At 39.6% G+C, this 22,606-nt stretch overlaps 1 protein-coding gene across 1 annotated transcript in view; it reads left to right on the forward strand.

Moving 5' to 3' along the window:
- Positions 1 to 22,606, forward strand: part of CCDC80 (coiled-coil domain containing 80) — a 37,389-nt gene that overhangs the window by 12,921 nt on the left and 1,862 nt on the right. The window contains exons 4-6 of the mRNA XM_019734879.3: positions 6,283 to 6,419; positions 7,963 to 8,111; positions 13,918 to 14,021. Of these exons, the coding sequence (XP_019590438.3) occupies positions 6,283 to 6,419; positions 7,963 to 8,111; positions 13,918 to 14,021 (390 nt within the window). The remainder of the gene's footprint in view (positions 1 to 6,282; positions 6,420 to 7,962; positions 8,112 to 13,917; positions 14,022 to 22,606) is intronic.

Consider the following 22,606-nt stretch of genomic DNA (forward strand, 5'->3'; position numbering starts at 1 on the left):
ATGTATTTGAACTATAAATGATGAACCTACAAATACCAGGAAACTTACCCAGAGAGTTCAGGCATTGCCCAACAAAAGTTATTCATGCTTGTACAAATTCTAATGCAGAATAATAAGCCCATGTGGTTTTGGCAACCCAGAGTATATATACGGGAGAGTCGAATGACCTAACACATAAAGGCGTTTTTAATTGTTAGTCGTGTTTCAGATGTCAATCTAGGATAAGAATATTGGTGTATATGTCAAGAGGATGGATTACAGACAAAGTTTATCAGGTAGGAAGAAGTTGCTGGCTAAAAGCACTTTTGCAGAATGAAAATAGAAATGAGGAGGAAATGCCGCAAGTGTGGTTTTTTCTTAGCAAAGTAGAGGAGTTTGAGGGTACGTGATAAAAGGGGAGGTGGAAAAGTTGATGGAGGTGGAATGTGGCAAACAGGAGAGAAAGTATTAATGCCCTATTCATATGAGTAAGGAAATCAAAGGTAAATTTCTAAAAAAAATTTTTATAAGTGAATATGATAGAATATAATCAGCCTAAAATACTATCTCTGATCCCGTTGAAGAGAATTGTTTTTTATGGACAAAACCTCACAACTATCAGGATCCATAACAATGCAAAAATGCTGCTTTCCCTCAAAAACACCTGAAAAATTGACCCTTTGCCCCAATCCCTCCTTTCATCAGTGGTGACAATGTGTGGCAGCTGCTGTCTCTAGGCCCTGCATCTCTGTGCTGAGAGGAAGGTTGTGTGAGAGATCAGATTTCCTGACACGGGCTGCAGTGTCCCTGTCTGTTTATTTAGTCTTTGATTATCAATCATTCTATGCACTAGAGGCTAGAGAGCCTGTACCTTAACTTGTTCAGCCATCCCATTCCACTGCCCTCGCTGCCTCTAACAGCAAGCGTATCAGTGTCAAGATCAGCCCATGACAATCCAGGGGTGTAAAGTGCCTGATAGGTCAAATGTACAAAACAAGTATTTAAAGAATGTGTTGGAAGGATAAGCTCTTCCAGTTGCAGTCATCAGAGGAGGTATTGTAAATATCAGAGAATTTTGAAAAGTAAATTTAATGGCTGGAACTTGAAACTGAGTTGATTTTTCTGGTAGGTGATGACTCTATCAAGGTACCTTTTGCTTTTATTTAATTTTTTTTGGAAAAGAAATGATAAATTTTTTGGATTCCAAAGTCAGAGCTGCATGAAAAGGTCACACACAGACAAGTCTTACTCCCATTTCTGGGGCCTTTACCTCGTTACTCTCTGCTCCCATAGGTATTTTTATGATTTCTTGTTAGTGTATTTAGTGCTTCTTTATGAAAATACAAATAACTATAAATACCTATATTCCCCTTCTTTTTATACAAAATATAGTATATTATATATAGCGTGTTGTATATACTACTTGCTTTTTTCACTTAAATATGCTTCCTGGAGATCTTTCCTTATGAGTATATAGAGATCTTTCACATTTTTTATTAAGCCATTGTGAGCTTCTACCATAGTTTATTTAACCAGTCCCCTTGTTGATAAACATTTGGATTGCTGCTAGTATTTTGTTATAAACAATTTCACAGTTAATAACCTTGTACATTTGCCATTCTATGTATGTGGGTGTATCTGTACAGTAGTTTCTTAAAAGTAGGGTTGTTGGACCAAATGGAAAATGTATCTAGTTTTGGTAGCTATCATTAGCTTTCTCTCCATACAAGTTGTATCATTTTGCAGTCCCATCAGCAATGTATAAGTGTCTGTTTCCCCAAAACACTCCAACAGAGTGTGTGATCAAACTTGTGAATGGTTTTAGCCAACATGGTATGTGAAACATGGTAGTGTTGGGTTGCATTTCTCTTTTTATAAGTATGACTGAACACCTTTTCATATAATTAAGGAGCATTTGTATTTTGTTTGTAGTGTTCTTTGCCCATTTTTTTCATTGGGTTGTTCGTCTTTTTAATCTCAATTTATAGGTACTCTTTATAATACGAACAAAAATGCAGACTCCCAGGTCCTCTCCCCACTCCAAGAGACTGACTCAGTTTGGGGATGGAGTCCAGGATTCTCTTTTCAAAAATGTGCAAGTGATTTTGATCTGCAGCCAGATTTGGTCTAGAGCAGAGGGTTGGGTGTAGGCTACAAGGGAAGAGAGGGCTAGAAATGTAGTTTGCCACCACATTTGAAAGGATTTCAAATACCAGGACATAGAATTCAAGCTTTATTTGGTAAACCACGTAAAGTCAACTAGAGATATTGCAATATATTTTTCAAATGAATTTGAAATAATTTTGAAGGTTTGGTAGAGTTCATGGATAGGATAGAAAAGCCCCTGGAAGGACAGTCTTCCTAGATAGGACAAGTTGCTCTTTCTAGTGGGAGCAGCAGCTTTGTGACCAGGATTGTCCAGGTTAGTTCCTCCCTGTCACTGCCACCAGTCACCCATCCCACAATGGCATGGTAGGCAGGCAAACCACCCCCTCAGAGTCAAACAGGAGACAGCAGGTCACCTACAAAATCATTTACATTGATCAGTTTCCAATTAAAAAGAAGTAAATCCCATAGCTGGAGGCCAAGATGATCCTAACTGAAATAACCTACGACAGATTGCTCAGGAATTCAGGGAATATTCTTGAGATAAAAGCAATCAGCCTTCCGGGAGTCTTTGCCTCCAGATTATTCCAAGTACAAAAGAAATGTTTGGCTTGAACTGACTTCTTGAGTAGGATAGTTATATTTTAAATGTCTTATAAATATGTTTTATCTATATTTCATGTTATCCCAGGACAGCGTTTATTAAGTTATGGCGGTGAATGGTGAGCAGAGTGAATGACATTCAAGAGACCAGAATGTAAAAGGGAAATAGAATTTACTCGCAGGTCCCAGAGAGGAAACTGCAGCATGCTCCACAGGGACATAGGGGGCACTGCCACCAGGTTTGGGTCAGGAAGAAGCAAAAATGAGGAGAGAACCCGAGTCATTGTCTCTATTGGGGTTTCCAAGGGAAAGGCAAGGCAGGGCAGGGTGAACAGCTTCCTGTTGGCTAGTTTGAATAATTAAGCAGGCTTTGGGCGGTAGAGATGGTCCCTAGCTGCTTGGTACCTGGCCCTGGGATGATTAAAGCAGAGGAATATTGTCTCCTGGAGTCCATGGGCCAAGGGGCAGGGTTAGGGCTCTAAATTGCTTAGTTTGCATTGCAAAGACCTGCTTCTGGCTGGGCCCTTTGCTATCTCCAAGAATTGGCTAGCCCAGGGAGGAACAGTCTCTCTCCAGCCAGAAAGTTCTTTTTTTGTTTTTGTTTGGTTTTGGTTTTGTTTGTTTGTTTTTTTAAGATGTCAAAATATTATAATATACAGAAAATTAAAAAATATAGATGACTAATTCAATTATAATACCTCATACATGAAAACCCAGATTTTGAAAATAAACATATATGGTATGTTTTCTCAAATTACTCTTAGATTGGCTGTGTTTGGGTGTCACAAGGTAAAAGAAAATATAAGGGTTTGATGGTGAGTTTTCTATGCAGAACAGAATTACTCACCTTCTGTATTCTGTCCCTTATACCCTCTTTTTTTCATGTGCTGTTTCCCTAGGGCAGAGTTTTCATGATCACCATGTCTGTATCAAGTGCCTAGGTGTGTCGGCTACAGGATTTAGAAGCTGACCAACACTCAGTCCCTGTCGTTGAGTCGTTCCTATCTAGTGGGATGATAGATGTGTAAACATTGGTTGCAATGCAAGGTGATAAGCATTATTACAGAAGAATACAAACATTTTATGAGTGCACAGCTGAGATAAAGACAGGTTTCCCAGGTAATTAAGAGTTCCCGTGTGAACAAGGGAAGGGATAGCATGCCAGAAAGGGAAGGCATATTTCTAGAAACTGAAAATAGAGGACTGGAAACATAACGCATGGAAGCAGAGTTAAAAGACAAGCTAATTAGGACAGAGTCCAGGACACAAATGGCCTGTATGCTGTGCCAAGGATATGTATTTTATCTCTGTCCTTACAGAGTATAACAATCACTCAGGAAACTTGTGAAAATGCAGATTCCTGAGGAGCACCCTTTTGGTTGCTAAATGGGGTACTGCCTGATTCATGAATCACTTAATCCAATTAGATTAAGTTGCATTTTGAGTAAGCTAAGGTTTAGGGAAGCTGAATAAGTTTGCCAGGATCATAAAAAATAAACAAAAATAAATAAAATGCAGATTTCTTGGTTCTCACCACTAGTGATTCTGATCTAATTGGTTTGGATCCAAGGATTATAATTTTAATATGAACTCCAGGTGATTGTGATGAAGTTAGACAGTGGATCATACTTGGAAAAAGTGCTAGAGGAGATAGGAAACTACTGAAGCAATGGGAGAAAGTAAAGTGGTCCAGGGACATCGGTGTCATGGCCTGGACTTCGGAATGGAGGGTAGGAGGAGGAGAAACCATGGATATTACGGAGAAGAAACAGTCACAGATGAGAGATTCTGTTACCGGATGTGATGGTATTCCGAGGCTGCTGGTTTCTCAAGGGAAAGAATTCAGGCAAAAGACAGCATTTTGTGCAAATATAGGATTGTAAGAAGTTTATTAGTAAAGGTAGATACACTCCAAGATGAGGAGCGGACCAATCCCCAAAGGAGTAATGGCCTCTCCTTACATTCTATGAAGGCTTTTATTTCTATAGGTAGAATTGCCTCCGCCTTTCCTTTCTCCTTAGCTCTTTCTCTTCTGCTGAGGTGCTCAGTCCTGCCTTTTGGTTCTCAAGCTAGTTTCTGTCAGTTTTCTTTTTATGATTTGTTTGAGAAGCTCACTAAAATGGTCCTGATAAGTAGAATGTATACTCTACTAAGCAGGATGTCTTCCTTCCTTCTCTGGCTTCTAACAACACGTCCCTTTGATTTAGGGGCCTGTGTGAGCCTGGAATCCTGTGGGGCTAGGAAGGCACTGGTGCCCTAAGTGAGGGCAGCTGCAAGGGGTCGTGACCCAAGTAGGAGTTGCAGCAAGGGGCTTTCTAACCGGGTTAGGTCTCTCCTTCTCCTGCTCATTCTATCTATCTACCTCCCTATCACTTCAAACATAATGTATGGCACATGGTTGGAGTTTAACAAGATATAACTGAAGCAGAATTTTTCTGCAGTGTCCTTGCTCTTTATAGTCAGACATGGGAGAGCAAATACATGAAGAAATTTCCTATCCCTTGAATTTGATCACTGACTTTTGGAGTTGGAGTTCTTCTAGGACATGAAATTTGGCAACTGTCTCACATGTAGGGCCAGTCCTTACCCGCACACAGCAGAGTTTATCCTCCCTCCTCAATAATCTTAGGTCTGGGGCAGGCTGTGTGGAATGACCAAATCCCACCAAATGGGCTTGGGTCTGTGAATCATTTCAGCTGGATCAGGACCAGGTAGACAGTTTACAGGGTGCTTGCTGAAGAATGTTTGCTTCTAAGCCCTGCAACCTTTGATGAGGACTACAGAGCTTTGGCAAAACAAGAAGCTGCCAAATTTATGTTGCTTTTCCAGACAACCTTGTTGTGGGGACAGAGCCAGGAGTGCAGTTTCCAGGCTCTCGGCCTCACATGGAAAGGTGCTGGCTCAGGTAGTAAATGGCCATCAACTGTGATTGGATGGCCATCAGCTGTGGCTAGTTGGCCGTCAGCTGTAACCAGTGAGCCACTGGCCACTAATATAACTGCCGTGGCTATGCTAACAAAAAATGGGGGCTAGCAAGAAGATGGTGGCTGGCAAGCGCGGATTGCAGTTAGGATGGCGGGTTGCAGACAGTGTGGCTCCTGCTTCCTGTGTCTCCAACCCAGCCGCCAGCGAGAATATAGTGGTATGACTCCCCTACCTATGGCTCTGTGGGTGTTCCTTTTTGGCCTCACCATATCCTGCGTTCTTATGTGGGGAGCGGGAGCAGAGACCCCGCCTGACATCCTGCGTGACACTTGTGTTCACCCAGCTCTGATTTAGACAGAAGACAGAGCATGGCGGAGATCTGTGGCAAGAGCAGGCAGCTCCTTCCAATTCACTACAACAAGGGTGGGCAAAGATGGGGCTTGATCATCTTTAGAAGACTAACTTTCAAAATCAGTTCATTCATTTGCTTCTATATTTACATATCCACTTTGTTAACTTTTGTTCAAACAAAATGTTAGCCAAATATGTGCAAGTAATGGAAGCCATTCTACTTAACTCAGGATTAAGGCCCAGAGTGCCCAGCCCTTTGCTTCTCACTGATTTCTGTCTTGTCACCCCCATATTTATTCACATTTCATTTCCCTGAAGATAATGAGAAACCCATGCGAGTGGTAGAGGATGAGGACTTGGTCGACCAGCATCTCATCAGTGAGCTGAGGAAAGAGTATGGAATGGCCTATGATGAGTTCTTCATGGTGCTCACAGACGTGGACCTGAGAGTCAAGGTACGGAGTCCTGTTTTCCGTGATGCGTTACCACTCCTTAGCATAGCAGCTCTAAGGTTTTGTTAGTCAGTCAATTAAACGTACAAGTAAGCGCAGATTCTTTCATAAATGGGAAGGTTTTGTAATGGTCTAAATATCCCAAGCTGGCCTATGGAATTTGCATCCAGAAATGTGGTTTCCAGAAAAGACTGGGTGGCATGGCCTCCTATGGCCCAGCTACTTGATTCAGAATAAATTCTTCTGTAATATAAATGTCTTGCATTCATCGGATACTTGTTGAATAGCTATGAAGTGCCAGGACCTGGGGATAAAACGTGAAGACTATTTGGCCTCTGCCTTCAGGAAAACCAGATTTAACATAAGCCTACTTTGGAAAGGCCTGGAAATCTACCTCCTGATCAAACATGGACAAGACAGTAGGATTTTATACCTACTTTCTTCATATAGTTAGGGACAAAGGTTCTGAACTATGAAAAATAAATAATAACAAAAATAACTAACTTTACTGAGTGTTTTCCTTATGCCAGCCAGGCACTAACCTTAGCCCTTTACAATTCTTATCTCAAACCTCTAGGATAAATAATAAGTATTATCTTTGTTTCACAGAGGAACAAACAGAGGCCCAGAGTGGTTAAGTAACTTGCCCAAGTTCACCTTGTTAGCATTGGGCTTCGTACTGAGAATATGCCATGATTATGTGAAAATCATTAGGAAAAAGGCTGCCCGAGCTGTCAGAATAGCTGATCCAACTTGTAGCATTTATTTTTGAATCTGAAAAAGGTCTCTTCAGTAATTCATTCTGCACATGTGCTGCCCCATCTCTAATGGCAGAGCTTAGACTAGATGATCTCTAAGGTTATTGCCTGCTTTCGCATCCTATGGTTTACTGAATTCCCGCTTGGGGCATAGCTCCAAGTTTAAACTTTTTTCTAGTTTACGCTGGTTATGCTCAGTTCCCCAAATCCAGGTTGCTGCTGTAAGTCCAACAGGTATGGTCCAGGAAACTGAATTTCATTATCTTAAGTTGGATCCCAACTCTTTCTGAGAATACATAAGGAAGCGTGAGCTAATTCTAAGTGATGCTCGCTCAAAATAATCTCTGGGAATCAAAGAGTCTATGTAGATTCCTGATGACTACAGAACAGGCATCCTTCCGGTGGAAAATTACCCTTATTACTCAGGTCATATACTCTAACATGTTATTCTATTCCTTCTTACTTTCTCTCCAGTTGTGTAGTGAACAGGAGCCAGCTTAGTCCCATAGGTAGGGCAGTGAACCTAGGATGAGGGTGGTGAGGAAGGCATGGACCCTTTCCAATAAAAAGAATGCAGTTAAGAAGAAATCCTCATTAAAGGTAAGAGGTGTTTCTTTCATGGATCCAGGACCTTAAACATCCGCAAAGGCACTATTGCTGGACAGAGTTTATAAATCACTGAGCCCTCCAGGCTCTGATTTCTCCAGACTCCCCTGAATGTTCCCTGGCACTCTATCCTCCGAGCAGAGGGAAGAAACATGATGTACTTTCTATTCTTTCTTAAACAGCAATACTATGAGGTACCTATAACAATGAAATCTGTGTTCGATTTGATTGACACTTTCCAATCCCGAATCAAAGACATGGAAAAGCAGAAGAAGGAGGGCATTGTTTGCAAGGAAGACAAGAAGCAGTCATTGGAGAACTTCCTATCCAGGTACATCACCTTTGAGTCCCCGAGGAGGCAGGCGGGAATGTGTTCTGGGTGCGTTAATGAAAACGCCAAGGAAACACAGAGCAGACACGTGCAGTGAGGAACCTTCCCTGGTGGAAGGTCTGCCTGCCTCACAGCCCTGGCCACTGGGCATAGTCTTGTCCTGTTGGAAGTGGCTCTTGTCACAAGGCTGGCTGGGGTCATCTCCAAGCTTGAATGTTGATTTGGTAGCTTTGGATAAATCTTTTCTCTCTTTTCTGCTCCCTTTTTGGGCACAGAGTACAGAATTCTGACCTATGAGGGTTTATTTATTTGGTCAGTGAATTTGGAGGGCGTTGTACACAGCATTTTTATTTTACGTATTTATTTAATAGGCCCCTTCTAGTTTCAAACAGGATTTGGAATGCTGTGCTTGATTTTTCTGCTTCCTGCCAACTCTGCAGAGAACCAAAGCCCCACCAGGACCTCAAAGGGAGGAATCCTCTTGCCCCAGCTCCCTGCTTCCCCAGGGAGTATGGTTTACTGCAACTCATGGTAGGGAAACTCTGGTACACACACAGAAAAGAGAGTTTAAAAAACAAAAAAATCACTCCACTTCCTCCATTCTCCATCCAGTCTGTCATGTTGGATGAAAATTCTGCAGCGCCTTTGGGGCCCTAGGAGTTGCAAAGCGGCAATAATTCCACCCACAACAAATAAACTTACAGAGACCTCAGTGCAAACCACCCAAACGATATTGTGTGGCTGAGGGGCTCCTGGAATGGAACAAGATTTTGCTTGGAGGCTCAGTGTTAACTGTGTATCACTCTAGGCAAAACTTCCTTACTTGTCTGTATAAAGCACATTTTCCATAAATGAGCCAGAGAATAAAGGATTCTATGATGAGTAAGTGAATATCTCGAATTCCTCTAGATTCGGGAGAGTTGGGTCTCTTAGGAGATACCCTTACGATATGTAAAGAGCATAGGACTTATCATTCATCAAAGTTTTGGATCTGCAATTTACTAGCTATGTTGCCCCTATGCTTCTTAATTAACCTGCTTTAAAAATCTCTTCCCCACAAATGAGAATAAAGATAATAAGTAGCCCTACCTCCATCCCAGGGTTGCTGTGATCACTTTTTGTATGCTTATCTCTGTGCCAAGCATTTCCTCTTCTTTTCTGGGTTTAATCGTTACCACAATCCCATGATGTAAATACTGCAACTATTGTCATGTTGCAGATGAAACAACTGAAACTAATGGAGATTAACTAACTTTTTCTCATCACTGAGCTGGTGTCAGCTCTAGGACTCAGTAGCTCCAGGATAATCTGGCTCCCAGAGTCCACACTCTTAATTTTAATACTCCTTTTGAAAATATAATGTGAATTATTTTTAGTCTTGGACCAGAGGCCCAGAGTTTGACGTAAAAGAAGGTAATCCTAAAACCACAGGATTTCAGAACTGAAAGAAACCTGAGGTTCTTCCTTCATCCAAATTTTCAGTGCAGTGCAAGTCTCTGGAATGTAGATAGAAGGTGCATGCCTCCATAAGGACTTAAAACTCAACTCAGTCTTCAGGCCACTCTCTTGTCTGAGAAAGAGTTCTAGGACTCCACTGGGCAGACGGCTTCTTGTACAGTCCTGGGACTACTATTGAAGCATCAACTTCTGATCCAAGGTTACCCCTCTAGATGGCAATGACTTAGAAGATGAATGATAAGAGCTTATTGTTGCCCTTGAGGTGTTTTGTTTTTCGTTGTTTATTTTTCCCTTCCCTTCCCTTCCTTCTTTCCTTCCTTCCTTCCTTCCTTCCTTCCTTCCTTCCTTCCTTCCTTCCTTCCTTCCTTCTGGAAAAGATTCTTTAAAAGTTTACTTTTGATTTTAGTTCTTCTTAAACTTTTAAGTTAGACTTTTAAATCTTATTACTCTTTTTATAACAGCAAATTTTAGCTATCATTTTTAAGGAGCTTTGAATAACGTATGATGTTGCTTAAAATCTCAGTAATTAAACAACTTCATGATTTCAAACAACCATTTTACATTTAATATATTTCTTTCAATTGCTTGAAAATAAACAAAGAATCTCTGAGTACTTAAATGATCCATAAGTTTAATAAGTTAATCTTTTAAATACAGTGAATCTAAAGTTCTGTCATATGTTCCAATAACTGTATAAACTTAGTAAGCTTTCAACTTAAAACCATACATTTAAACCAATTACTCAATTGCACACTCTAATTTTGGGTTTCAAGGTAGTCATTTGATTAAGCCAAATTACCTTAAGTTTCACAAGAACATAAATTATAGAAAGAAAACCAGGATCCTTCTTAGAAATATATATTATCACTATGACATTGATTATCTGAAAACTTTTTCTTCTTAATTCTAAATCTTTCAGGACTGAAAGGTACATACCTACTGAACCATTCCAGTAAACTCAGGTTGCCCAACCTTTACAGACAGTTACCACCCAGTTCGCTGATGTTATTTATAACCAAGGATTTGGGCCAGCCATGACACTCAGCCACAAACAGACACCATGAGGAATTCTTCTTACCATCCCTAATCACTGTGTAATAGGGTTTAAACTTGAAAGGGAAAGCTGACATTATCTCAATTTTGTTCACTCACAAAGCTTGCAATGCTCATTCGCATCGATCACTGATTTGAATTTGTCCTATCTTTGATTATTAAGACTTGTAGACACATTTTGCATCTAAATGCTTTTGAATTGGATAGGGACCTATATTATGTAACTGTATTTTCCTTCTAATGTAAGAGCTTATGGGTTCTTACATTCATTACTATTTCAGGAACATACATCTCTTATGGATATTCAGGATGGTATATGATTATAATTTAGATATCCACAGCTATACATGACTTGTGGTCACAACTCATGAAATCACTGTGCTGATAATTATCGTTGATCTTAAACATTAAATTTCAGTAGTGTATTACTTAAAAGCAGTAGTAAGATAGCCCTGAGTTTAATTCCTGTTTTCTCTACATATTAGTTGTGTGATCTTGGGCTGATTACTTAACCTTTCTAGGCTTTAGTTTTCTCATTGGCAAAATGGGGATAATAAGTGTTATCTATTTTTAATATTGTTGTAAAAGGTAAATTCAATACTAAAGGTGGCCCACAATATGGCCCAGAACCTAGCATAAAGTAAGTAATTGATAAATTCTGGCTATTAGCAGTATTAGGGCCAGTTATTCAGTTCTTAGTTAGAGAGCTTTTTGATCAAAGGAGAGGTAAGAGGAGGAAATTTAGTAAACACCTTAGGATTGAAACCCAAGCATAGAGAACTGGAAAAAAAAAATTTTTTTAAATAAAAGTTATATAAATAAATCAGTATCCAAGTGGGAATTTTCCTTCAAATTTGCTGCGTTGTTGGTGGGTCTATACAGCCTGGTTTCAGCTGACCAGACTCTGAAGCCAGTCTAATCTTTAGTGACCCTCATCTGGTTCAAGCTATAATTACCTTTCTCTGACACAGAAGCCCCAAAGAGTGGGCAAATGCACACTAATTTTGGAATGCCAATCAAGAGAAGCAAACATATGCATAGCTCATAGAATTTTTATTTACTGAGAAGCTAAATTGACAAAAAACCAAAAAACTAAAACACCCAAAAACCAAGCTATCCAAAATAAGGATCTGGGTCCCATTCACATCCCTTGTTACATCCTATGGAAGTTACTTCTTTCAGTGTCACAAGTTGGGGGCTTCTATCTTCATGTGAAGGGCTGTCGGAGAAAAAAATTTTTCCTTAGGGGAAATGACCTTCACTTAGTTGTGTCTGCGACAGGGAGTCTCAGATCCCATCCCTTTCCAATCAGGACAGCATTCAGTGGTGCACACAGGTAAACAAGCCAAAATATACCTCACCCAAAATAGCTGCCTGCAGGATACCCTACAGCTCTGTGTGAGGCCAGGAAGGCTGGCCTGGTTTGCATGCTGGCTGAGGAGCTAGGGCTGGTCTGGCATGTCTCCTAAGGAAGCAGGGAAAGTACAGGAGACCATGTTTGTCATCCGACAGTAGTCACTGTTCCCTATCCCAGGAAACCTCAGACAATCTCAGATGCTCCTCTCCCCTCCTCAGTGCCAAACACATTCATCTTGCTATCCTCAGTGGAGATTTTAGTTTTTCTTTCCCTTTAAAGAAAAATAAGCAGAGGAAGCAAATGTAATGTCACAGCAAGCAATTCTTGGCGAGCCTTGCTACAGGCGTCCATTCAGAGATTGTATTTCATCAGACTATCATTTTCTCTCATTCACCCAAACCACTATTCCCCCAAGAGGGCATTTTCTTTGGGTTGAAAACTCTCATGTTCACTCTGAGGCTAGAAGGGGCACTGGGAAAGAGGCCGTGAGTAAAATCATCTGGCTTCCAGCTCAGTGAGTGCACTAATACCCCACCGTTGCCTACACTGAAGGCACAAAGCAAAACCCTGCTCCAGTGAAGGCGGAATTTGAGACTACTCAATACAGTTGCCCCTTGGCGGCATACCCTCGCTCCCTCACACCCTTTTAGGGACCCTGAGAGCACCAGCCAAGCATCAGGATCGCTGAGGGTGGGAGATTAGGGAAACCACTGGCCTGGGAGTCAGAGAAATCTGTGTTTTGCTACAACCTCTTAGATTTACTAATGAGGCAAATTATTTCACTCCTCTAAGCCTCATTTTGTCATCTGTAAAATGGAGACACTAAGCCGTTCCCTCACTGAACTCTAATGAGGAACATATACTGTGTCGATGAAAATAAGCTATAAAATGATACACAAACGTAAGGATTAAATCAGTTGTCATATAGCATCGTGGTAGACAATGTCCAAGGTCTGTTCATGAACAAAGTTCTACGTCGAGAAGCCTGCAGATGTAGACACAATCTATATTCATGCCATCACATGGAAAACTTACATGGATGAGCTTTGGTTTAATTCTTATAACACCACTTTGAAATGGATGCAATCTGTGATTCTAGAGATGATAAGGAAAAACAGAAACTTAGATGAACTGAGGGACATGCTCAAGGAACCCAAGAAGTAGCAGCGATGAAACATGGCCTCAGGTCTCCTGACTATAAGACAGCAGCTCTTTCTACTACCCTCCTGTGTTGGAGCTGTAAGAGCAGAAACAAGTTTACTATGTATTTTAAACTCCTATGGCTCTAGGTTTAGCCCCAGTCTACTTCATAGGGGTACTCTGTGTCGGTTCTTACTAGTGATATAGGGTATATGTTAGAACTTGTATTTGCCTTTGGAAGAATCACAGACACCTGAGGAAGGTAAATGAGTCTTTGTTTTTCTAGGAACTCTCCTGGATCCTTTGAGCCACTTTCCCATTTTCCTTCCTCCTGTCACCATTACCTACTTAAAATGTAGTTATTTTTTCCCTATTCTATTTCCTGTCTATATTCATTTCTTAACCCCTTCCAAACCTTAGGGAACGCTACTAGAACTTGAGTTTTCTTCAGTTCACTCCAATTCCCTATTTCTGTTGCTACACTATAACACAATTTTGGTCAGTCTTCCTTGCATCTGAGAGCTTTGTCTCTTCTTAAATGACTTCATCCGTCATAGTGGCTAGACTCATGCCTGACACATCATGCAAATGCCACACACAGTAAGCAGACTGTGAAATTACAACAGAACCAAGGGCAGGAAATGCAGTATAATGGCCTTGAGGAGCTAGGAGACATTTCTAAGGGTCAGTGTTTTTTATTCTGGGCACAGAAAAACACCGACAGCCTAAGTTCCTCTGCTTTCTTACACTAGCCTCTGTTGTTTGAAGCAGTAATTGTGGCTTCTGCTTCTTTCCCAGGTTCCGATGGAGGCGGCGGCTGCTGGTCATCTCTGCTCCTAGTGATGAAGACTGGGCCTATTCACAGCAGCTCTCGGCCCTCAGTGGTCAGGCCTGCAATTTTGGTGAGTAGGAAGCCTGGTCATCACGGCGTTAGCACAGTACTCTCGTCCTGGTCAGTTCTAAAATGGGACATAGCAGCTTAGATCATCGAAATAGTCCCCGGTCCAGACTGTAGATTCCCAGACACTTATTCAATTATATGGAGTACAAAGTTCCTTTCAGGCTGGAGCTACTTTTTTCAGACTGGGGTCTACTTTTTATTTTCTCAATATTCTCCCTGCTCATATTCTTCATTGAAGTGTTTGAAAAGACTCCTTTACTTTCAGGGATCTATATTATTGTGTGTCTTCTTGTTTTGATGTTTTTAAGTAGTTGTCTCAAATATAAAACTCAGGTATCATCATTTAGTTCAGTAATTCTTAGGTACCAACATTGGGTACTTCTCTACACATTAAATGTCTCTTGTAAAACAGGAATGGCTTTGCGAATTAATATGTTAGGTGAAGCACACTATAATATATTGCCATTCCATTAAAAAGGATTTTGATCTATAATGGGCAGACAGCAAGATCTGTTACAAAGAATCTTATTTTTAAGACAAACGGGTAAAGAGAAACTATTATTATTATTATTATTATTATTATTATTATTATGTTTGTAGTGACTTGCCCAGTGTTTTGAAAATTAACGTATACTTTCTTTTTTTTTTAAATTTATTGGGGTGACAATTGTTAGTAAAATTACATAGATTTCAGGTGTACAATTCTGTATTACATCATCTATAAATCCCATTGTGTGTTCACCACCCAGAGTCAGTTCTCCTTCCATCACCATATATTTGATCCCCCTTACCCTCATCTCCCACCCCCCAACCCCCTTACACTCTGGTAAACACTAAACTATTGTCTGTATCTATGAGTTTTTGTTTCTCATTTGTTTGTCTTGTTCTTTTGTTGTTTTAGGTTTATATACCACATATCAGTGAAATCATATGGTTCTCTGCTTTTTCTGTCTGATGTATTTCGCTTAGCATTATACTCTCAAGATCCATCCATGTTGTCACAAATGTTCGTATATCATCTTTTCTTCCCGCCGAATAGTATTCCATTGTGTATATATACCACAACTTCTTTATCCATTCATCTATCGAAGGACATTTTGGTTGTTTCCATGTCTTGGCCACCGTAAACAAAGCTGCATTGAACATTGGAGCACACATGTTTTTATGCATAAATGTTTTCAGATTTTTTGGGTAGATACCCAGAAGAGGGATTGCTGGGTCATATGGTAATTCTATTCGTAATTTTTTGAGGAATCTCCACACTGCCTTCCATAACGGCTGCACCAGTCTGCATTCCCACCAATAGTGTATGAGGGTTCCTTTTTCTCCACAGCCTCTCCAACACTTGTTACTATTTGTCTTGTTGATGATAGCCATTCTGACTGAGGTGAGGTGACATCTCATTGTGGTTTTTATTTGGATTTCTCTGATGATTAGTGATGTTGAGCATTTTTTCATATGTCTATTTGCCATTTTATGTCCTCTTTGGAGAAATGTCTCTTCAGGTCGTCTGCCCATTTTTCAATTGGGTTGTTTATGTTTTTGTTGTTGAGTTTCATGAGTTCCTTGTATATTTTAGATATTAGTCCCTTATCGGAGGCACTGTTTGCAAAAACTTCTTCCATTCAGTTGGTTGCCTCTTTATTTTGTCGATGGTTTCTTTTGCTGTGCAGAAGCTTTTAAGTTTCATATAGTCCCATTCGTTTATTTTAGCTTTTACTTCCCTTGTCTTTGGAGTCAAATTCATAAAATGCTCTTTGAACCCAAGGTCCATAAGTTTAGTACCTATGTTTTCTTCTATGCAGTTTATTGTGTCAGGTCTTATGCTTAAGTCTTTGATCCATTTTGAATTAACTTTGGTACATGGTGACAAATAGCAGTCCAGTTTCATTATTTTGCACGTGGCTATCCAATTCTCCTAGCACCATTTATTGAAGAGGCTGTCTTTTCTCCATTGTATGTTTTTTGCTTCTTTTTCAAAAATTATCTGTCCATATTTATGTGGTTTTATTTCTGGGTTCTCAATTCTATTCCATTGGTCTATGTGTCTGTTTTTCTGCCAATACCATGCTGTTTTGATTATTGTAGCCCTGTATTACAAGCTAAAGTCAGGGAGTGTGATACCTCCAGTATTGTTCTTTTTTCTTCAGATTGCTTTGGCTATTCAGGGTCTTTTGTGGTTCCAAAGAAATCTGATGACATTTTGTTCTATTTCTTTAAAAAATGCCTTTGGGATTTTGATGGGGAGTGCATTAAATCTGTATATTTCTTTGAGTAATATGGCCATTTTAACTATGTTGATTCTTCTAATCCATGAGCATGGGATGTCTTTCCATTTCTTTGTGTCTTCTTCAATTTCTTTTAAAAATGTCTCACAGTTTTCAGCATATAGGTCTTTCACATCCTTGGTTAAGTTTATTCCTAGGTATTTTATTCTTTTTGCTGCAATTGCAAAAGGAATTGTTTTTTGTATTTCTTTTTCTGAGATTTCATTGTTAGTATATGGAATGCAATGGACTTTTTATGTTGATTTTACTAATAGCTTTTTGGTGGAGTCTTTAGGGTTTTCTATATATAGCATCATGTCATCTGCCAAGAGTGACAATTTAACTTCTTCATTCCCAATTTGGATGCCTTTTATTTCTTTCTCTTGCCTGACTGTTCTGGTGAGGACTTCCAACACTATGTTGAAAAGCAGAGGTGATACGGGACAGCCCTGTCGTGTTCCTGAATGTAGAGCAAAGGGCTTCAGTTTTTCACCATTAATTATGAGATTAGCTGAGGGTTTGTCATATATGGCCTTTATTATGTTAAGGCATTTTCCTTCTATACCTATTTTATTAAGTGTTTTAATCATAAATGGATGTTGTATCTTGTCAAATGCTTTTTCTGCATCAATTGATATAATCATATGATTTTTGTCCTTTATTTTGTTTATGTGATGTATCACATTGATGGATTTGCGGATGTTGAACCATCCTTGTGCCCCGGGGATGAACCCCACTTGGTCGTGATGAATAATCTTTTTAATGCATTGTTGTATTTGATTTGCTAGAATTTTGTTTAGGATTTTTGCACCTCTATTCATCAGAGATATTGGTCTGTAGTTTTCTTTTTTTGTGTTGTCCTTACCAGGTTTTGGTATCAGGGTAATGTTGGCCTCATAAAATGAGTTAGGGAGTACTGTCTCTTCTTCAATTTTTTGGAAGAGTTTGAGCAGGATTGGTATTAGATCCTCTTTGAAGGTTTGGTAGAATTCACTAGTGAAGCCATCTGGTCCAGGACTTTTGCTTTTGGGAAGGTTTTGGATAACTGATTCAATTTTGTTACTGGTGATTGGTCTGTTTAGATTTTCCAATTCTTCATGGTTCAGCCTAGGGAGGCTATATGTTTCTCAGAACTTGTCCATTTCTTCTAGGTTATTGAATTTGGTGGCATATAGTCCTTCAAGTATACTTGGATGATCCTTGGTATTTCTGTGGTGTCCGTGATAATTTCACCTTTTTCATTTCTGATTTTGTTAATTAGTGTCTTTTCTCTTTTTATCTTAGTGAGTCTAGCCAAGGGTTTGTCAATTTTGTTAATCTTTTCAAAGAACCAGCTCTTTGTCACATTAATTTTTTCTATTGTCTTTTTGTTCTCTATTTCATTTAGTTCTGCTTTGATTTTTGTTATTTCCTTTCTTCTGCTGACCTTGGGTTTTATTTGTTCTTCTTTTTCTAGCTCTTTAAGGTGTAACATGAGGTTATTTATTTGGGATTTTTCTTGTTTCTTGAGATAGGCCTGTAATGATATAAATTTCCCTCTTAAAACTGCTTTCACTATATCTCAAATATTTCGTAGGATGTATTTTCATTGTCATTTGTTTCTATGTATCTTTTGATCTCTCCTCTAATTTCTTCTTTGACCTGGTCGTTCTTTGAAAGTATGTTGTTTAATCTCCATGTATTTGTGTTTTTCCCTGCTTTCTTTTTGCAGTTGATATCCAATTTCAAAGCCTTGTGATCAGAGAATATGCTTGGTATGATTTCAGTTTTCTTAAATTTGCTGAGGCTGATTTCATGTCCCAATATATGGTTTATCCTTGAGAATGTTCCATGTACACTAGAAAAAAATGTATGGTCTGATGTTTTAGGATGAAGTGCTCTATAAATGTCAATTATGTCCATTTCATCTAATGTGTCATTTAGGGCTGCTATTTCGTTATTTATTTTCTGTTTGGATGATCCATCCATAGCTGTCAATGATGTATTTAGGTCCCTTAGTATAATTGTGTTTTGGTCAATTTCTCCCTTTAGTTCTGTTAGTAGTTGCTTGGTATATTTCGGTGCTCCCTGATTGGGGGCATAAATATTCATGACTGTTATGTCTTCTTGTTGTATAGTCCCCTTTACCATTATGAAATGTCCATCTTTGTCTCTTGTTACCTTTTTCACCCTGAAGTCTGTTTCATCTGATATCAGTATGGCTACACCTGATTTTCTCTGGATACCATTTGCTTGGAGTGTCAATTTCCACCCTTTCACTTTGAATCTATGCTTGTCCTTGTAGCTGAGATGTGTCTCTTGGAGACAGCATATGTTTGGGTTTGGTTTTTTGATCCAATTTGCTGCTCTGTGCCTTTTTATTGGTAAGTTCAGTCCATTTACATTTAGGGTGATTATTGATATGTGAGGATTTCCTGTCATTCTATCTTTAGTTTTCTGGTAAGGCTGTGTCTCCATTGTTTCTTGGCCTTTTTGTTGTTGTCTATTATTTCTGTGTGGTGGTATTCTATGATTTTTCCCTCTGTTTCTTCTTTTATTACAGCATATATTTCAGTTCTGGATTTTTTTTTGACTGGTTACCCTTAAGTTTATGTAAAAGAAAGTTTGATATTTAGAGTATTCCATTTTCTTCAGCACGCTTATTTTCTCCATTCCCATATTCCAGTTCAGGCTTTTACTCTCCCCCTTTTTATGTTTTGTTTGCCACAAATTGCCCCTTGTTGATGATGGTCGAATAGCCTCCTTTAGTATTTCTTGTAGTGCAAGTCGTGTATTAGAAAATTCCCTCAGCTTCTGTATGTCTGGAAAGGTCTTTATTGCTCCTTTATATCTAAAGGATATCTTTGCTGGATATATTATTCTTGGCTCATGATTTCTCTCTTTCAATAGTTTGAATATTTGGTTCCACTCTCTCCTGGCTTGTAGAGTTTCTGCTGAAAAATCTGATGATAATCTAATGGGCTTTCCTTTGTAGGTTACTGTCTTCTTTTCACTGGCTGCCTTGAGGAGTCTTTCTTTATCGTTCATTTTAGACAGCTTCAATACAATGTGCCTTGGATAAGGCCTGTTAGGATTGAGGTAATTACGTGTTCTATTTGCTTCTGGGATTCAAGGATCCAGTTCTTTCCACAAGTTTGGGAAGTTTTCATCGACAATTTGTTTGAATATATTCTCTGTTCCCTTCTCTCTTTCTTCTCCTTCTGGTATGCCCATTATTCTTATATTGCTGTTTCTGATGGAGTCAGAAAGTTCTTGTAGAGTTCTTTTATTTCTTTTACGTCTCAAGTCTCTTTCTTCTTCCATCCGTGTAATTTCCAGGTTTCTATCTTCGATGTCACTGATTCTTTCCTCCATCTGGTCAACTCTACTACCTAAGCTGGCTATTTCATTCTTAATTTCTTCTATTGAGTTCTTAATCTCCAGAAATTCTATTTGGTTCTTTTTTAAAATTTCAATCTCTTTCGTAAAATGCTCATGTTGTTCTTTGATTGTGTTTCTGAGTTCATTAAACTGCCTTTCTGTGTTTTCTTGCATCTCATTGAGTTTTCTCAGAACTGCAATCTCGAATTCTCTGTCATTGAAGTCACATATTTCCATATCTTTAAGGTCCTTTTCTGGAGACTTTTCACTTTCTTTCTGACCTGTCTTGTTGCTTTGGTTATTCATGGCAATTACTGATTTATTGTTTCTCTTCCTAGACATCTAAAGGGGTGGCTTCTGTAACAGGTTGATAGGAAGAGGTCTTTTTTTTTGTTTTTCAGTACTTGTTAGTAGAATGTTTTATTTTCTCTCCGACTGCAGCCTTTTTTTCTCTCTCACATGGTAGTGCTTTGTTTTCTCTGCACTATTCCAGCTTCTCACACAATGGGGGGATTCCCTGGGAGACGGGCTCTCCTCTGTTAATAGTTCGACTGGATCACAGGGCGCAGTGTCTGTGTGGGTATTCAGAGAGCTTTTGAAGTTCCAAAGCTCTTCCTGCACCAGATTCAGAGCCCCTATGCTTCAGCAGTTCTGTTTACTCCTGCAGGGATCCGCCCAGATAGGTGGGGCCAGGGGCGGGGTGAGTTGTGAGAGGTGGCCCAGAGCAAAGGCAGCGGCCACCACCATGGCCGGTCTTGCTTCCACAGCTCCCTCGCCTTTGCCGGAACAAGTTGGGCTGCGAATCTGTGTCTGCGGTCCACAGTTCTCAGAACAGCAAATATTCTGTTCTTTTGATCCGACACTGCTACTGTTCCGCTTCTAGCACCGGGCAGGTGGGGGTGGGGTGATTTCTGGGAGAGTAAGGAGGGGGCGGCTAGTCTCAGTGCCTAGGGCTCCGTTCTCTGCTCAGCAGTGAGGGCTTAAACCACGGTTTTCAGCCTTCTTCCCTCAGTCTTTGCTCTGAGGTCTCTGCTGTGAGTGTTGGGTTCGGCCATGGTATATGCTGCCCCCTCAGCCTGGTGGGCCTTAAGCGGAGCCCTAGCAGTCTGAGTTCTTCCCTCTCCTGCCGCTGTAGTAGTTCCAGGATGCAGCAAGCTCGGAGCACTGAGCTAGGTCTGCATCCTGCGCCCACGCGGCTCTGTCTCCGCACTTCTCCCTTCCCTCCTTTCCCGCTCACACGAGTCGCCCACCTTTAGGTGAATTCAGTAGTGGGCCTCTTCGTCTTGCCTGTCTGCTGTGCAGGGAGTCCTTTGTGGAGTTATAGTTGTTCAATTAGTTGTAAATTCCAGGGGAGATTTACAGAGGCTCACCACACGCCGCCATTTTGATGACGTCTCACATATGCTTTCTTTACCAAACATTATTATCTTACCGGGCTGATAGAGCTAATATCTTTTTAAATATGGATATACAGAAAGTAAAATGTTATAGCACATACAGAAAGGAAAATGTATAGCACATAGAACAATGATGAACCACGGAGATAATGGCAATTTCAAGAGTGGAAATCACACCTGAAGTCTCATTGAAGATATACCTTTGCAGAGAAAGAATTTTTGAGAATCATGGGTGGTGGGGGGAAGTAGCAGGGACCACAGATTTTAAAAATCTATTATTGGAACATAGATGAATCAGCATTATTTTGATACTTGTATTAGGAAGAAGAATCATTTGTTAGTTATAAACCTGTGCTTGACTTATGTGTGTGTGGGGGGAGAGTTGTTAACAGAGCCTGGGTCCTTGCTAGGTACCTGTACCTGTAAATTATAAACACATTTCAGTTTTAAGATGTGAAATAATAACTCAAAGGAGGCAGAAAACAAGCTCATAACAGTAAGAAAAATTAGAAAACTTGGGAATTTTTATTTATACTCCTATTATCAAGGTTAATAATTTAAGACTTTATATTAACACTTATAAGATTTGATTGTGCCACTATTCTTAAGCCTATTTTAAGTTATTTATAGCCACCGATGGTGCTAGGTAAGACAGAACTTCCTAGAGCTATTAATGACCCTTCACAATAAAAGAATATAAATAAAATCAGGACTTGTTAATTTTCTAAAGATTTCTTTGCTGCAGCTATCAGATGGTGTTCTTAATCTCTGTCCACAGAGCCTAAGTCACATTAGTTGTAAGCAAACTCTTTTGTTTACAATAATCAGGAAATATGAACAAGTCATGTTTCCCAGGAATAATTAAATTCATGATCTTTCCATCTGAAAACATGACCCAACAGCATGTAGAACAGAATGCTTCACTTCTCTGGGAGAAGAGTAAAGAACACAAACATTTTTTGGGGGGAAATATTATTTTGCCTTAAGCTCCTCCTTAAAAAATGCCTCCCATGGTGGCTTTCAATTTTATCTCCTGGACAATAAACACCATCAATATTTATATTATTAGTTTCAAGTTATTATCCTGACTAGGCTGGGATTTTGTCTAAAACCTTGAAATCTTGATAGGGTGACCTGACAGCCCCTCGTCATTCTGAATCCCTTCATGTGCAATTCATCTTCAAAAGAATTCCAACGAGCTGCCAAGGAATGACCTCTGTCCTTTCCTGAAACTTGAGTTGAGGGTGGGAAGCAAACTGTGCTTGCCTAAGTGTGAATCCTCTAAATAAGTGATAAGAACCTGCCCTTTAAGCTGACAAACTTTTGTTCAAGGAAGTCAGAATTATCAATGATAATGAATGGGGTCTGCAGTCTTTTCTCCGAAAGTTATCCAGGTAAGCTTATGTGATGTTAGAAGACTGATCAGTTAGATCATCTCAGATATTTTAATGTTCTGATGACTTAATTTTTGTTTTGTCATTTAATAGAGTGTGAATCACAGTGTAAGAGTAAATTCTTTATTTCAACCTACAAAAAAACCCCACAAAAGAACAAACATCTGA

Source organism: Rhinolophus sinicus, chromosome 17 (assembly GCF_057876585.1).
Source record: "Rhinolophus sinicus isolate RSI-liver-muscle chromosome 17, RSI-T2T, whole genome shotgun sequence".
NCBI lineage: Eukaryota > Metazoa > Chordata > Mammalia > Chiroptera > Rhinolophidae > Rhinolophus > Rhinolophus sinicus.